Source organism: Schistocerca gregaria, chromosome X (genome assembly GCF_023897955.1).
Source record: "Schistocerca gregaria isolate iqSchGreg1 chromosome X, iqSchGreg1.2, whole genome shotgun sequence".
Taxonomy (NCBI): domain Eukaryota; kingdom Metazoa; phylum Arthropoda; class Insecta; order Orthoptera; family Acrididae; genus Schistocerca; species Schistocerca gregaria.
The window spans coordinates 274,777,546-274,795,845 of record NC_064931.1 but is presented as its reverse complement, the minus strand read 5'-3'; the positions used below and the strand labels follow the sequence as shown (position 1 = coordinate 274,795,845).

The window sequence follows — 18,300 nt, the reverse complement described above, 5'->3', positions numbered from 1 at the left end:
ACTGTTGCGATTTTCGCTTTGAAATTTTGACAGCGTATTCTTGGATAGCTAACTAACGATTTATGCAACAAAAATCGGATTTTTAAACTTCTTAATGTGATTTCCCCCCTTAAGTTAATGGTAACTCCCGCTACGAAAGCTGCAGTTACAAGTTTCGCAATGCTAAAAATACACCACGCATTACACAGCAAGTTCTGAGGTGCGGCATGTTGAAACTTAACCTTTTTCGCAGAAAATGTCGGAAAATTAGCTTAATCCTGGTGGTGAAGTTTACCCTTCGTTCTAATAAATGTTTTTAATCTCTTATTTATTTCTTCCTTATTCTTTCGGTTTATTGATCCATTATTTATGTGTTTCACTATGATAATTATAGTATGTCTTGATATGATGGGATCTATTCGCGGTCTCTATTTTGTCTGCGTATGGCCGGTTTTCCTTTGCAATTCAACGAGTATTCGCGATACAATACAAGTTGACGGTTACCTGGTTTAATCACATTTCTTATATATATATATATATATATATATATATATATATATATATATATATATATATATATATATATATCTGAGAAAGAGGGTGCAAATACTCGAAACGCCCGTAGGTATTAACCAAAAGATGTGTAACACACGCAGGTAATTATTGTAATTTTTCTTATATGTGGTCATGTGGTCATTTCACTTTATACTATAAATGAGGAACAGACGCGGAATTAACTAACTTTGGTAAGATTACATACGTTAGTTGCCTTTCAATTACCAGTTATGCACCATAAATTCTTATACCTTTAATGTAGTAAAAAACATCCAGTTTACTTCATATGGCGAAAACACGATCCATAAGGAGGGAGAACGTGTAAGCATTTATAAAATGAAATAAGTATTTACCTGACTCAGATACTGCAAACCTGTAGCACAGAACAAATCTGTAACATCAGCAGAAGCGCCGAGGGGATTACTTACCCGTCTCTCTGACGCCTGCCTGAAGGGATTTGTGTACTGTTTCAGTTCAGTGATCAGTAATCTGTTACCATATTACAAGATTCTTTAGCGCAGTGAGAAACAATAATTTTGATAGCGACTTATGTGCGAAATAAGCAGTAGCAGTTTTAGGTACGAAGCTCATCCACCTCATGGGAAGATATAACCGCCATTTGACTGTATGATTTGGTTTATTACACGATCTAGATTTCAGCCTTAGGTCATTTTCACGTATTACAATTGGAATAAATAAATACACAATAAAAGAACAAATAGCTGAAAAGTAGGGCAAAAATATAAGTAATGTACATGTTACATAATTTGCTTTCTTACTTATTTTTAGCCCAGTTTTCTAAAATAATAGAACTATAACTTCTGTATGAAACATTATTTAAAAAGTGGAGATTGTCCTTTATATTTTATTATTTTTTAAAATAATGAAAGTCGGTCGTTGTGGCCGAGCGGTTCTAGGCGCTTCCGTCTGGAACCGCGCAACCGTTACGGTAACAGGTTCGAATCCTGCCTCGGGCATGGGTGTGTGTGTGCTGTCCTTAGATTACTTAGGTTTAAGTAGTTCTAAGTTCTAGGGGACTGATGACCTCAGATGTTAAGTCCCATAGTTCTCAGAGTCATTTGAACCATTTGAACCAAAATAATGAAACAGTTGGTGTTTCGTACTACATTACTATATTTATAAATGAAGGATTGTCCATACATTTTATGCTTTCAATTTTAGTACATTTGTTAACTGTCATACAGTACGATCTTTACCTTTTATATTAAGCACATGCCTAAATAATATTGTACTACAGATTGAATACATGGATAACACCGTGAACATTGCGTACATTGGTTTCCTCCTTTCTCCCCCTCCTTTTCTTCACCTGTTGTATCAGACAACCCCACTTTACTCCTTCCACCCCTTCTCCATTCCTTACTTTCTATGATTCATTTCTGCTAACTTCAATCTGCACTTTAACCTCACCCGCTATGCCCCCTCCTCCCTAATTTTTTTCCCTATTGTCTTATTGAATGTTTGATCTTTTATGAGAATCTTTAGAGATTTCTTGTAAAAGGGACTGTAACTTTTAACGACGTTTATAATCATTTACTTTATATTATAGACATCTATCAAACATGCTCTTATGTAAGGTAGTTGTAATCCTTAACGATGTTTGCAATTATTTATTTTTATAACGGACCATGTGTCATATATTTAACGATCTCACAAGGCTGAGCATCTGTGCCTCTTAAATTACAATGGTGTAAGTCGCGACCTTGACATGCACACTGTGAAGTTCGTTCTACATGCCATATCATGTAAATACTGGTATCTTGTACCTATTGCAAAGTTAATGTAACCAGCCTGTAAAATAAACAGCTCCACTGCCTCGTTCCCTGGCATAACATAGATCGCACAGTGCAGACTGTAATGTCTCTGTGATGATCTTTCATGATCGTTTTACTTATGGTTATGTTATATGCTGCTTAGACACAGCGAAACAAATTGTAAACCTGCTATTTGATCACCCGTTTTATTTCACAGCCTTATCCTGCTAATAAGTCATGCAAGTCACCAGCCAATTAACATATCGCAAAAATGTTCTTACTTTTACTTATGAAACATGAGATTTATATAGCCGAAGGTACATATCATAACGATGACTTGTACACCATGCAAGTCGGATGAATTTTGACAAACTTGACTAGAAGGAATCGGTGAGTAGGACATGTTCTGAGGCATCAACGGATCACAAATTAAGTATTGGAGGGCAGAGTGGAGGGTAAAAATTGTAGAGGGAGACCAAGACATGAATACACTAAGCAGATTCAGAAGGATGTTGGTTGCAGTAGGTACTGGGAGATAAAGAAGCTTGCACAGGATAGAGTAGCATGGAGAGCTGCATCAAACCAGTCTCTGGACTGACGACCACAGCAACAATAAGTAAGAAAACAAATCATATGATAGACACATTAATTATATATTTGCGCTACTTTTCTGCTATTTGTACTATTGTTTTGTATTAATTTATTCCGGTTGTAACACTTGAAAATGGCCTAAGGCTGAAATATAGATCGTGTAATAAATACATACAGTCAAATGGCGGCTATATATTTTCGTAAGTTTTATATGACTGTGGCTCCACATGAAGGAAAAATCATCTGCTACGTCACTTTCTTCAATATCGCCAACGTCTGAAATTCATACTCAAATGACAAATGTCCACGTTTCTCATCTTGTCTTTCCATATGAAACGTTCGACTGATCTCAATAACCTCATTTTCTCATTCTGGATTCTGCTTTGGTCCTCTCTTTTAATAGCCACTGCTTACTCCCGTACAAGGAGCACATTACGATTTTTTTTTTGTAGAGTTACATTATTCTCTCTTTCCTCGTTGTTTCGTCCAATGTTAGACTAAGGATTACACACGTATAATTCAGCTTTCGTGGCTTACATTCAGTTCCATATCTTGTATAAACTATATCCGCCAACCTATAAACGAGTGTCCTTTGGTATTGATTCAAAATATTTACTTCCATCATATTGATGAGGATCTTCTGAAGGGCATTACTTTGGTTGCAGATATAGAACGTTTTTGCAATGATTACGCAGGTAATTCGAAAAGCCCTGGTAAAATTTGTTCCTGGTTTGATATAGTTTAATCACCTACAAACATAAAGGTGAAAATAAAGTTATTTGCAATTATTGCCACATTAAAATTTTAATCTTTGTGTTTGCTCTTCTATCTTGAGACGACATTGCGAAAATACGACTAAAAAAGAGTGGGTGACGAACTGCAGAACTACCTTCTCCACGTTGTCAAAGGCGGTCAGATAACCTATGAATAGAATTTGCTTCGCATTATTAAGCTCTATCTCTATTCCGTGAGTTGCCTTAGAATGAAGACGTTATTTTCAAGGATCGTTCTTTAGCGAAATCCTTTGCTCTCTCAATATTATATCTTCTATAATGTGTTTCAATCCAACAGTTATAATCTTAGCATATAATTTTCACCCTATATGTACTAGAATATACAGAGCTATCGACATTCTACCGATACGCTACATTTTAACATATACTGATCCAGAAATGTAAATTTAGCTTCTGCTTCAGCACTTTTAAAAAGGTCATTAATCGAGTTATCCATACCTTGATAATCTCTCCCTTTACATTTATTTAATGCTTGATGTCGACACCAGCCTGCAAAAGTTTCTGTTTCATTATAGCCTTTGATTTCAATATTATCTTAAATATTCTAACAAGTTTTCTTCGTCGATTATTTTTATACCGACACTGTGGATTCTGTCTCACGTAAATTACTAATTTACGCGTTAGGCTAATTTGTATGCGTATCATTTGCAGTATATGTTTTCTCTCATCATTTGGAGCACGTTTCCCCATTTAATAGTTAATTAGACTGTCAGACAGGGAGACAGACGATGGTGCGAGACAAGGTGTTTCGTGTTACTGGACAGGAAGTCGCAGAATGAGTGAAGGCGGCAAGTCTCGGCGCACGGCTCCTCAAGCACACATATTTTTTCGCTGAGTCACACCACGCTCTCTGCTAGTAGGCGTAAACGCAAGCCGCGTTTCTTTGTTTATTGCCGATTAAGATAAACCACATAAACATTAATTTTATTCAATAACTACAATCAAAGCGTATAAATAGCAAAAATAATAATAAAAGAAAAATTATACCGTACTGCAAAAGTAAATAGGCAAACTGTTGGTAACCTTACTTTCGTAGCTGAATAAAGGACCTGTGGTGGAAGTCAATTTATCAAATATAGGCTGTGTAAGCTGTCGCAGCTTCTGCCTTTATAAACTGTGCCAAATTCTACTCCCTTTCTCAGATGAGAGGATTGCAAGTAGTGTTAATTATGACAGCAAATGGAGAAAAAAGAGAGGGAATTCCCTTTCATAATCTTTTAATAGAAGAAAATTATATAATGGCGGATGAGCAAGGTATAAAATGATACAACAGACATATGGTGTTAAAATCCTCTCTCTCTCTCTCTCTCTCTCTCTCTCTCTCTCTCTCTCTCTCTCTTCTTTCTCTCTCTCTCTCACCTCCCTCTCCCTAAGTGACACATCCACAGACACACGAGTCAGCAAAACAGCACCTGGTGATGTCGATGGCAACGATGGTTAACAATAGCCGAATTTCGATGTGAGAAGCAGTAAAAACAATGCTATTATTTTCCTATAAAAAGAAATTTTCTTTCCTACTAAAATCCTCTTCTCGGAAAAATTTGGGAATTTGTGGTAAGGTTCTATGGTACCAAGCTGCTGAGGTCATCGGTCCCTAGGCTTAGACACTAATTAAACTAACTTACTCTAAGGCCAACACATACACCCATGTCCGATGGAGGACTCGAACCTCCGACAGGGGGAGGGGGGGGGGGAGAACCGCGCGGACCTTGACAAGGGGCCATAGACCGCATAGCTACCCCGCGCGGCCCTCTTCTCAGAAAAAAGAACCTTTATGTGCACTCATATATTGCAGTTGGACAGTTTAATGCTTATAAACTACTTCTTTCACCGAATCACGGAACTTCACACAACAAATCTGTTAAGCAGAGTTTGCTTCTCATCTTCGTTAACCCTTGTAAGTACCGTAAAGCATCTATAACTATCAGTGTGATAACAGTAACAATAATATTAAACATAATCTTTCAAAATTCCCTGTTCCATGTCTGTAAAAGCATGCATACTACATAGCAAATAACTGTTATCACTGGCGAGAGCAAAAAGATTTAAAGCAACATCAGTAGGTATCATTCGATAATAACTGGAGTGATAACGATTGAATGTGACAGTGGAGTGTTATAGCAGACGTAACCAAGAGAGTAACCACACTTCGGAAGAAAAGAAGATTGACGAGAAGTCGATTGTTATGATAGGAGCAGGACCACATAGTATCTTGTAAAGCTAAAGTATGTGGACGAATGAGAGTACAGATTCCAGCCACAGAGGGAGATGTTGACAAAACGGTTGTGTGATGCAGTTATACTATGTGAGGTGAGCAAGGGTTCTGGAATATTTTCTGTTGCGGAGCTCAGACTGTATTTCAGTAAATGCTACAACATGTTCCGTATGGAAAAATTATAAATAAATGTCACGTCACTGATGATTGGAAAATGAGTCATTCACGATTTACGAGGAAGTCACAGATAGTAAATATGTTACAGGAACCGGTTAGGCCTTGCCATTTACTGTATCTTACCAGCAGTTCACAACACCTCATGCTGAAGTGTTCAGTGCCTGCACAGGAGCTTCCCATTGTTGCCGCAGTGAGTTGTAAACACGTTTGAATACGTCCGAAACATTGATTACTCCCTTACATGCATCGACAAATCGTGCAGACAGAAATGTTTCGTCAATGAGAGGTGCTATCTAGACAGTCGACTTGAGAAAACCTCACATAAAAAGTCCTATGAGTTTAAGTTAACTGAGCGTGGAGGTCAAGGAGTTGGTCCGGCTGTGCCGACCCACCGGCCACCGTAAGGTGCACGAAAATACGCTCGGTTAGGCACACTGTAATGTAATTAGCCAATGCTATGACCAAGAAATTTTCGTTTTTCTCTGCTGTAACCCTATTTGACATGATGTAGTACTGCACTGAAGCTTGCAAGAACCCCCACTCGTACTAAACCTCCAGAAATGTCTCAGTCAGTAGATGGTGGTGAATTCGTAGATGGTGGTATAATAGGCTTACAATATAACTGACCACACTTTCCCACCCGAGTTTTGCGATAATTATGCCAGTCCGTCCTTGAAATGACTTAGTGAATCGAAGCGTAGGAATTCTTCCTACCTGTTGTGTGGAAATGCTCTCGTAGTTTTATGTCCCATTACAGAGCCGTAGCAGCGCCGTAGGATTCTGAAAGTGCAATACTAGTTTTATGTCTAATGAAGCGGCAAGAAGTTTTCTGTGCAAATAATTTTTACACAGAATGCCATTATGGTGCGTTTATTTAAGAAACGCATTAAAATGAACTTGTTCACACCGATTATAAGCCAACTACTAGGGTCGTCCACAAAGTTCCGTTTCTATTTCTATACGCGGCAGAGCTACGATCGCAGTTCCGAGCATGAGCGGCAGTTACTCTGACTCAAGGAGGAGACATGTATGCCATTTTCAGATCGCTGTTGCCGACGTGTGCCTTTAAGTCCTTCTTTATAATGTCAGCCGTAATTGAACATGCCGTCGCGTGTGGAATCAGATCTGTGATTGGTTTTTTAAATGAAAAGAAAGCTAAACCAAAGGAAATTCATCTGCAAATCTGCGAGGTTTACGGACAAAATGCTGTGAGTGATTCAATTGTTAGAAGATGGGTCAGACTGTTCAATGACGGACGTGGTCAAGTGTACGATGAAGAACGAAGTGGACGCCCGTCTGTGGTTACTGACGAACTGGTTCACACAGCTGAAGAGAAGATTAAGCACAACCGTAAGTTTACACTTAGTGCCCTTGCTATGGAAGTTTCGCAAGTCTCACGATCACTAATTCATGAAATTGTTACTGAAAAACTGAAATTTCGAAAACTTTGCTCACGTTGGGTACCCAAAATTCTTACTGAACAACACAAAAAACAACGGATGGGCAGTGCACTTCAGTTTTTGACACGCTACAATGAAGAAGGCGATGGTTTTCTTTCTCGGATAGTCACGGGGGATGAAACTGGATTGGAGGCACACTTCATCCTCTACGAAGGTTAAGCCTAAGCAAATCTTGACACCTCGAAAAGTCATACGCACCGTTTTTTGGGACAGAAAAAGCATTTTGCTGATTGATTTCTTACCACGAGGCCAAACAATCAATGCACATGGTTACTGCGAGACCATTAAGAAATTGCCCCGCGCAATACAGAGCAAGCGCCGAGGATTACTGTCAAAAGATGTTGTTTTTTACACACGGCGATTGTGACCAAACAACTGTTACGGGAATTTCATTGGGGCGCGTTTGAGCATCCTCCGTACAGCCCGCACCTAGCTCCTAGCGACTTTCATCTCTTCTTATACCTAAAATCGATCCTTGGTGGTCAACACTTCAACGATAATGACGATCTGAAAGAACATGTTACCACATGGTTGAATACACAGGCGGCAACCTTCTCTGAAGAAGGCATACAAAAACTTGTGCCAGGCTATGACAAGTGCCTACAAAATTTCGGAAGCTATGTAAAAAAGTAGTTTAACTGTTGTAGATTTTTGTACAATATATATTTTTTTCTGTATCTGTACACGTTTGTTTTATATAACCAAACGGAACTTACTTTGTGGACATACCTCGTATTAACGATACGAGAGCATGCTGTACCACATGCGTAGACCGAAAGGCATCCTATCGACGAGTGTCGACTTGAGCGTTCACTCGGTATAAGATCGTACGTCTTCGGTTATGCCAATGTTATTCATTTATTAATTAATATAAACATTTCCTGGCATTGTAAAATTACTGAAATGTTGTGTTTATGACCCGCAGACACCTCCTAATGTCTGAGTGGCAAAACACAACTTTTGTTAGCAAATATTTATTAATAACAATTACTTGATTCGCGCCGGAATAAATGTACTTTCCCTACAATTCTCTTTGCTGACGTCATGAACGATTTCTGCCTCGCCAACTCATTCCACTGTCTCTGAAAGCGCCAAATGACCAACCGTTTCTGCTAGCGACCGTGGGAACCTACAAATCTACAAATAAGTGATACCTTACAAACTGAATAGGTCGCTTTAAAAAAGTCATACAGCAGGTGAAAAATCGATTTATTACTAAGATGGCTGATTTTTCACCGGTGGTATCACTTTTTGAAGTGACTTATTCAGCTACAATACAGTACTAAATTGTAGTGTAATCATTGTGGCCTGCGTCTTCCGAGATTTCGTTCCTCAACCATAAATTTATTTGACATTACTTGATGTCCCAACGAGTGATAACCAACAATGATATGCCCACATGTAGATTGAGAATTTCTGTTGATGTTAAGTTCATGCAGTTGCTTTGGGAATTAACTGTGCCAGTTATGGGGATTCTATATTCCTTGTGACATGGAAATGGAATAGTAGCCGTAGAAATTTTCAATGCTATTCAAGATCGGGATCTTAAGAATACGCTGTAAAAATTACAGCCATTTGCAATGCAAAGCCATCTCTGAATCCGCGGCTGGGTTTTGGTACCCAAAAAACAAGTTTCTGGGGTGTTTCTAGATAACGGATACAGACTTTTGAAAATGGGGAGTTTGTACTTCTAGAAAAAAGCCTAGAGAAAGTGCCGCTAAAATTTGAGCTATTTGCTACGGTTATTTATTCTTTAAATTTCGCCTCATACCGGATTTTACATGTAGAAGTCGGGTAACTTTGAATCTCTGTATCTTGGAAATGGATGAAGATATCAAGAAAATTTTAAAAGTTGTACGAGAGTGCGATCTTAGGAATATATCGCAAAAATATCAACCATTTGCTATGCATGGTCTTCTTGGAATCCTCGGCTGAGTTTTGGTCCGCTGGTGACGGTGAAAATGTCGCAAAAAGGAAGTCAATTTGTGGGGCTTTCCGAGGAACCACCCGTGAACTATTGTTGCCTCCATGACTACCGTCAAGCCCACCGTAGGCCATATCAAATGCCAAAATAACCAACCGATTTGCTGTCGCATGCATACCGATAAGATTTCTAGGTGAGAAACCCGTCGCGTAATCCGTCCTTATCTCCTTTGTGCGGTTGGGAGAACATCCTGATCATTTGTAATCTAAGCCAGTTTGACGCTTGTTGCATGCCGCCTTGTTGGCCTGTATTGAGAACGACGTGTGAGGAAGTGAAACGTGGCTCGCATTGTCGGCACGTGCAGCGCAGCGAGGCCCGGCTCGCGCCCCCTATAAGCAACACCACGGCGGATAATTGAGCTCGCCGCTAACAACCAATTGAGCGCGCCGCCATCAGCGGCGTCGGGTTCGTCGAGACGGAATTCTATTAAGGCAGGCCACGGACACGGACACGGTTCTCCGGAAACCGGACAATACTTATTTCCTCTACAGGTTTATCGTTTACCTCACTCGTTAGCAGACCCAATACGTCCCTCAATGAAGTTTAAGTGATTATAACACGAATTTAGTTTATACGTTTCGTTAGATATTTCCCGTCCTTGTATTTAAAAAAAAAATAATGGGACTTAACTTCTAAGGTCATCAGTCCCCTAGAACTTACAACTACTTAAACCTAACTAACGCAAGAACATCACACACGTCCATGCCCGAGGCAGGATTCGACCCTGTGACCGTAGCGGTCTCGTGGCTCCAGACTGTAGCGCCTAGAACCGCTCGGCCACTACGGCCGGCCCTTGTATTTCAAAGCTCCCATTTCTTAAGCCCTCATCCGAATATCCTGTTATAGTCATATAGCCGTTGAAGGACACGGTCTTTGAAGGATAACTGTCACCGTGTTAATACACTCTTTCGTCGTTATTTATTCAAACAGTTTCTTTTCAGAAATAAAAAATAAAATCATTACTGTTCTGATGCAAACACACCCATTGCTTCCGTTGTCACGTCATATTATCTTCTCCGAGGCAGCAACAACGTATTACTCTCATATTTTGCTTCTTTGGTGCTAAATTACCACCGCTTTTATGTAATATAATTTCTTAAAACAGGGACATAAAGATAGCAGATAGTAGATAACATGCCTATCTTGTTGTTTCAGACAAAGCTTCGGGGGGGGGGGATCAATATCCTTTGGAGAGAAAATGTTCATATTCACAATATGCTCCAGTACGAAGAGTTTACGACGTAGAACACATTTTATCTACGCTGGATCTTTCGTTACTGGTGCGATTCCTGTTGTGTCCATTTATCTTCTTTCATTTATTTGAAAATAGTTTACATGAAACACTAGATGATAACGCGTTGGCAGAATATTTCCAGCTTGACAATTTCCCATCTTATGCTTGCACACGGGCGAAATAACATTTCAACTACATTTTCCCTATTCAATGCATTGGTGATGGTAACGTCGTTCATTATTTGGCCACCGCGATCAAGAGAACAATGACCGTGAAATTTTTGTTTATGGAATCTAATGAAGATAGGAGTGTACTGAAGAGCTGTAGACACGTGAAGTTAACTGGTGAGTCATTTCAAGAACACTGCTGCACTCAAAGTGGAACTTACAGATACACTAAGACGATCGTTAGAACATGGTCTCATGAGAGTATAAAACTGCAACGAATTTGATGAAAGATTTTTTGAAATTTTGTGGCGAGCTTTTTAAAACTGATTATGAACAGTTGAAAATTTACTGTGGAATGTCGAAAATGTGCCTTGAATTGTTGTAAACTTATCTGCAAATGTCGAAAATGTTTCATGAACCGTAACAAATATGTAACCTGAAGTGACTGGAACAGATAAATAAACCAAAAAATAAAACCATTTCATAATGGTAAAGATACAGAAGCCTTTGCATCGGGAGGCATTCTAAATAGAGCGTATGTCTGTACGAAACTGATGCTTCAAATGACATTTGACTTATTGCAATATTCACCTTTCATCTTGAAAGATCCTATATTACATATCATAATGGCGTGCCATGAAAGAATACAAAATAAAGTAATAGACTAATCAGTAATTCATTCATAAAACAGAAAACAATCACTTTTTTCAAATAGTGTTACACATGCCAGTCCTGCATTACTTCACTTCTATGCGGATTTCGGTGATAACTACATTTTGTGTGCTGCAGCTCCTTTTCAGCGTTTTTAGCGAGTATTGTCACGTATATGAAGAAACAGCAACCATACTGTTTTTATCATTCAGTATGTTCCTATCTCTTCTAAATTAATAGATGTTTCACTTTCAATGTAATTATACAGCTTGACACCATTTTTACACGTCATTTTAGGTATGTAAATATCTTTCAGTTTCACAGAAATAGTGTAACTTGACACAATTTTTATGCATCGGTATTATGCCAGAGGTCTGTATGTGTACACAAATATCCCAGACTTTCAAGGAAATAATGCCTGTCTTCGACTTTCAATTGAGAGTTATACAATTTTCTAGTGCATATCTGGCGCCTTCTTACGTAGCATTTTTGTACTACGTCCTGGTTGGCTATAGATGAGGTAGGACGGTGGTGTGGCTTGAAACATGATAGAAAATAGGGGCCGTGGCTTGTATCATGATGAGTAAGAGGGGGCGTGGCTGTCACTGAGCCGCCGGGTCACGTGATGTAAACCAAGTGGGTCAGAACACGCAACGTATACAAAGTGCACTGGAATCCTCACAGATATGCTACTCACAATTAATCCTGCAGACAAGAGACCACACCAGACTTATGCTCTTCGTAGATAAACATGCCGCCGCGCGGGATTAGCCGGGCGGTCTAGGGCGCTGCAGTCATGGACTGTGCGGCTGGTCCCGGCGAGGGTTCGAGTCCTCCCTCAGGCATAGGTGTGTGTGTCTGTCCTTAGCATAATTTAGGTTAAATAGTATGTAAGCTTAGGGACTGATGACCTTAGCTTAAGTCCCATAAGATTTCACACAAATTTGAAGATTTGAACATTTGATAAACATGCCATTCTACTGTTACGTACGGATTTTAGTTAGCCAAGTACTCGTTGTCATTTCAGTTAATTGTGTCTTTATGTTTGAAAGTCGCTTCATCAGACCAAAGAATTAGATGTTGGAAACGTTCACCATCTTCACATATGTTGATGAGCCAATCACAAAATTCAATTCGCCTATTGGGTTCCTTCTCGTTCTGAGTGTAGAGAAGTGTCAGAATGTAATCTTTCCAATTACCAGTCCACAGACCTCTGTAAACACTGGTTTTGCTGATCCCAGTCTCACGAGGACACTGCCTCGTAGAGTTTCCCGATGTGTGTGTGTGTGTGTGTGTAGTCTGTGTGAGTGTTTGTGTGTGTGCGTGAGTGTACGTCTGAAGCGCTTCGCCGGCCGCTGTGGCCGAGCGGTTCTAGAAACTTCAATCCGGAACAGCGCGACTGCTATGGTCGCAGGTTCGAATCCTACCTCGGGCATGAGTGTGTGTGTGTGTTTAAGTAGTTCTAAGTTCTAAGGGATTGATGACGTCAGATGTTAAGTCCCATAGTGCTGAGAGCCATTTGAACCATCACACACATCCATGCCCGAGGCAGGATTCGATCCTGCGAACGTAGCGTTCACGCGGTTCCGAACTGAAACGCCTAGAACCGCTCGGCCACACTGGCCAGCTACCACGCACAAAAATTATTTTTATCTGTTTTAATAAAGGAGAGATTCAGTTTCAAAATATACATACATTATTATGGGACACCCCGTAGTAAGCCGATTTCAAACGCAACTTGGCTAAAAGGGAAGGAGACTCCGGGAAGGCTGCTAAACACCGGTGCATGAGGTAGACAGGTTTGCAGCCATGGTGGATAGGTGGACAGAGTTGCAGTATCTGCGAACAGCGATTTATTTCCGTCCGTACAACACACGGCAAAGTTGGCGTGGGGCGCGCCTGAACGCCTGCTTCCGGCGTTCCGGGCTGAAGCGGGCACGTGCCGTCGTTCCGCCTGCCTCAACACAGGCTTCCTCTCGCCATGGGCTTCCAACAGGTTATAGCCAAACAGTTTCGTGTTTCTTTGCGACTCGCGATTTTCAGAAAACAAACGTCATCTGCTATCATTAACTATGTGGACGTGCTGAAAAGTACTGCCTTCGAGTTTTTAACCCTACAATACCAACGCGTAATACAAAAAAAGGGGGGGGGGGGGGGGAGGACTTTGCGCTCACCATCAAACAAAACCTAAGGAAAACTAATTTAGTTAATTTTTTCAAACTTTTATTAATAACGTAATTTATAAATAAGTACTGATGTGTAAGTGGAGTAGAGAAACTGCAAATATCTTTTAGCACAATCTTAGCAACACCAGACTATTTACCGTAATGTTGCACCGAGTGAGATGCTACTTTACAACCACCACAAAAATTTAAAACAAGTACAAATTTCGTTAATTTTCACTCGCAACATACCTTTTAAAGTTATGTAGATGCGTAATAAGGATTCCGAACTGAAAATATGAATATGACATTTTGTTGCGAAAAGTAACATTCACTATTAAGACTTGAATTTTTGGGTAAGCTTTGCTGAATAATTTAGTTACGGAATCTGAAATAATATACCGGTACCATTAAAAACAATTTTTTTATCAAAATTTTAAAATACAAAGTATCAGACTAGACTACGGTAATTTCAAAAGGTATTGCGAGGGTTAGTAGGGCCCTGATTTTATGTAATACCACATTACGAAATATGTATATAAAATCCAAAATGTTATTATTTTGCTAGAAAATGTAAGTTCAAAGGTAGATTAGTCAAATACCTATGTCAATTTTTAATTAGTTCACTTCTGTTACAAAGTACTAAAATGCAAGAGTCTCCTATTCAAGTATTAAAGACACTCTGGGACGAGTGCCTAGTCAATCATGATATCTTTCCGAATGTTCTGTTGCCATCACAGTATTCTATCAGACAATATGTTCTTATAAATAGAGGAAGATACCTCAACTTCACAAGACATCAACGGTGCATATTTATAAAGAGGAATTGCGCTAGAATTGATATTCTCAGAGTGATGTACAATTTCACCATTAAATAGGCGAGACAAAATAACAAGATTAGAGTATTCCCGGTTCTTATACAGCATAGATTGCAATTTTCTGGAAACTATACCACCCGCTTCATCTGATACCACGTTGACCTTCAGAACTGCATCTTCCATTATTCTCACAGCCTCTTGGAGACGCATACTTGAAGTCTTCAATTTCTTGTTACTGTCGGAAAGCGAGCTAAAGTGACTTGTGGTGTATGAAACTGAAATGATCTCTTTAGAGCTGTTGAATGCTGACAAGACTTGTCACAAGCGCTGCCGGATCATAAGAAAAGTTCCCCATCACTGACTTCACAGCTCAAAGTGCTTACTGTAAAAAATCATGGCTTCATTCCATGTTGCTCCCCTTGATATCATTGGCTTCCGGAGGCAGAGGTGCATCAGGTAGGTGCTAATTGTTGCGTTGTGCACGATGAAGGCATTTCAACAAAACCTTCTTCATTGCTGGTATCAGCGTATTTACTCCTGCGGACTGATGTCTACTTCGTTTTAATGCATCAGCCTTACATATAATATGCACTAAATTGGGATAAAATTCATTAATCGATTTTCCCAGATCAACGTGTATCCAGCAGCATCTGTGCAGGCCAATAGGACCATCTCTTCTTTTTTCCATTCGGCCATAGTACCTAAGTCCATCATTAATGAATCTAGAAAGTGTTGACCTATTTGTTGGCTCCAAAGTTTTACAATGAATTAAATAGGGTTTAGATGCAACCTCAGATTCCACCTTGCCCACAGTTAAGATTAGCGATGGAACGGCCTGTAGCATCCGTTGTCTCATCAGCAGAAGTTCACATAGAGTATTTGCCAATGTCAACCCTGATTTTTCTATGTCAACATAGCAAGAATCCAGGTAATTCTTCCTGACAGTGGACTCGTCGGGAATGTTGCGGATGGAGTATTTAAGTAACAAATGTTTAAATTCTGGTACCTGAAGTTTGTTCGAGGCTATGTTCAGTGCAACCAACGAAAAACACTGTTCTTTGTAAAATTTATTGTTAGATGATGTAGGCTGTTACTGCAACTGTGTAAGTAGAACCTGTTTATTTGAAGAAATACGTTGTTTATTCCTAATATGTAGATTCCTTCGTAAATTTCGATCAGTTTGGGATTTCATCGGACATTCTATACGTCTGGCAGAGGACTATTTCACCATCTCTGGTTAAAGCACTGTCGACAGAAATCCATGCTTTCAGCTTTGCTGATAACAAAGATGTAGCTGGTGCCATGGTTAATTTAAACACAACTGGCTGTTACACATTGTGAAGCGTTTGAGAACAAGAAAGGAAAGTATTTAAAATAAGTCATTGTTGTCCGCATCGAACTTCCGCCGTCCAGTTTTGAGTACAACTGCGTTGGCGACATTATGAGAAACACAACAATAAAATTTTTTTTCCTTTTTTGCTATGCAACGAAAATGTTTGGGACTTAAGAAAATGTATAATAATTCCTCAATAATATTAAAATATGTAAATTATACTCTCTTATAACTACACATAAAAGAACAGAAAATGTAATTATATAAAATTCGGGCTCTAGTCAGTCTACATCTTTATTTCTCTTGTCTACGTATTTATTTCTAAACATAGTCATCCTTGCGACGAACACAGTTCTCTCAACGATAGACCAGTTTGGTGATACTGTCACCGTAGAAGGTTTGACTTTTTTATTGGAACCACAGCCTCATCTCTGTGGTGTTCTTTAAGTTTTGGAAACAGATGAAAATCGTGCGGGACCAAGTCGGGATTGTGTGGAGAACGATCGACGACGGTGAACCCAACGCGTCAGATTGTTGCAGCTGTCATAGCGCTCGTGTGTGGTCTGGCATTTTCATGCTGAAGGAGTGGTTGCTTTATCTGTGGACGAACGCTTCGAATTCGAAACTCGATTACAACACGCTGTTTCTCACACACCGACATAGTTACTTTACACACCGTCATGTTACACACTACAATTCGGAGCCCTCTAGCAGCAGGGGGTTACAAATATGTAGACATGAAGAATAAAAATGTAGAAGGTTAATAACATTTGTTTTAATTATAAAACTTTAAGAGTGTCTACATAAAAAATTCGGAGGCATTACTTTTCAGCACGTCCTCGTATTTGTTGTCTTGCAGTCATCAGTTGCGTGTAATATTATGTTGATAATTATTGCTTTAGATCCGTCTAATTATAACTGAATAAAACAATTTTTCTTACCATACGTGCTTCGCCTTTATTATTTGAAAGGCATTTTCAGTGGTCTGGAGTACACACGGAAAAAACACAATAAAATACAATTTTTGCATAATCACCTACTCATACTGAAACACACACACACACACACACACACACACACACACACACACACACACACACACATACACACGCACGCATAGAACACTAACATCACAAAGACACGTTCAACAATTGGTAATAAAATTCAACCCCATCCAAAACATTAACATAAAATACACAAACGTTCATTTCCTAGTGCTGTGAAAACTAAACTTCTTATGGCGGAAAACAGGAAAATGTGCGCATGTAGACAAGCATCTACGAAATTTTTAAGTAGAAATTTATAGTATCACTACATAAGATAAGCAGAAAGAGCCAGAACCGTTTCTAACCTCAATACATAATTCCAAAGATGAAATCAAAATAGTTTAAACACAAATATGTATGTATTCCAGGCCACTGAAGATGCCTTGCAATAAATAAAGATGAAACACGTATGACAAGAGAAATTTCTTTCATTCGGTTGTGACTGTACTGATCTTAAGTAATAGTTATCATTATAGCAGTTTGCTGTTTTCGTCTGCATGGCTACACTAAAAACTCTTTATGTAAGTATTATATTAACCTCCCTCGCCATTTTACTATTCTACTGTGATCCTGAAATATTTTGGGGACGCTGTTTTGAACAAAATAGCCAAGTTTTATTGTTTTTCAGTGTTTTAACCATCATCAACTGGTTCATCTTAATTACTGTAGAAAGTAACCTGTACTGACAAACAAGTACTAAACTCCTGGCCACTGTCCTCAGTTACATTGACTCTTTTTTTTTTAAATTGTTGAACATTAGATTGACATTAGATTGTTTTATGGCTCTCTGCTTCGCAGCTGCACACTATCTCCATTTTGCCATCAGTAACTAATAGGCCCAGTACTTTTAATTTAGCACACTTTATGTGGTGAGATTTAAACTCAAAAAAATATTACAATTTCATTATTTGAATTTAATGTGCACATTTTGTGTTATATTTTATAACTTAACCTTCCCTGAAACGTCTTTCAAAATGCTGTCTACATGTTCTCAGACGTCCATTCATGTCTTAGGTTGCCCGATCGTTTGCGAGAGTGTTCCTGAAGTATTATTTACGTTCACATTTGTAATTTTTGCGACTAATAACGGAGGTGTTCATATTTTGCTAGAACGTTCAGTGAACTTGACGGAAGCAACCAACAAATCGACTAATTGTCATGTTTTTAGGACAGGTTTCGGCGATGTGTTGTGTAATTACAGCATTGTGCATTAAATAGTGTTATAGTTCAAATCATACTATATTTCAGCTCATTGTTCGTTCTGTTGCAGAATGATACTGAAGGAGATTTCGATGTTGGATGCGGGAGTATATGCAAAATAGAACAGGTACTGTATCGTAAGTAATTAGTTTCATTACT

General features: G+C 39.1%; 1 protein-coding gene across 3 annotated transcripts in view; it reads left to right on the top strand.

The window, feature by feature from the left end:
- LOC126297651 (proto-oncogene tyrosine-protein kinase ROS) overlaps positions 1-18,300 on the top strand; it is a 514,014-nt gene that overhangs the window by 139,916 nt on the left and 355,798 nt on the right. For all 3 annotated transcript variants that reach the window (XM_049988732.1, XM_049988734.1, XM_049988733.1), the window contains exon 2: positions 18,212-18,268. In XM_049988732.1, the coding sequence (XP_049844689.1) occupies positions 18,212-18,268 (57 nt within the window). The remainder of the gene's footprint in view (positions 1-18,211; positions 18,269-18,300) is intronic.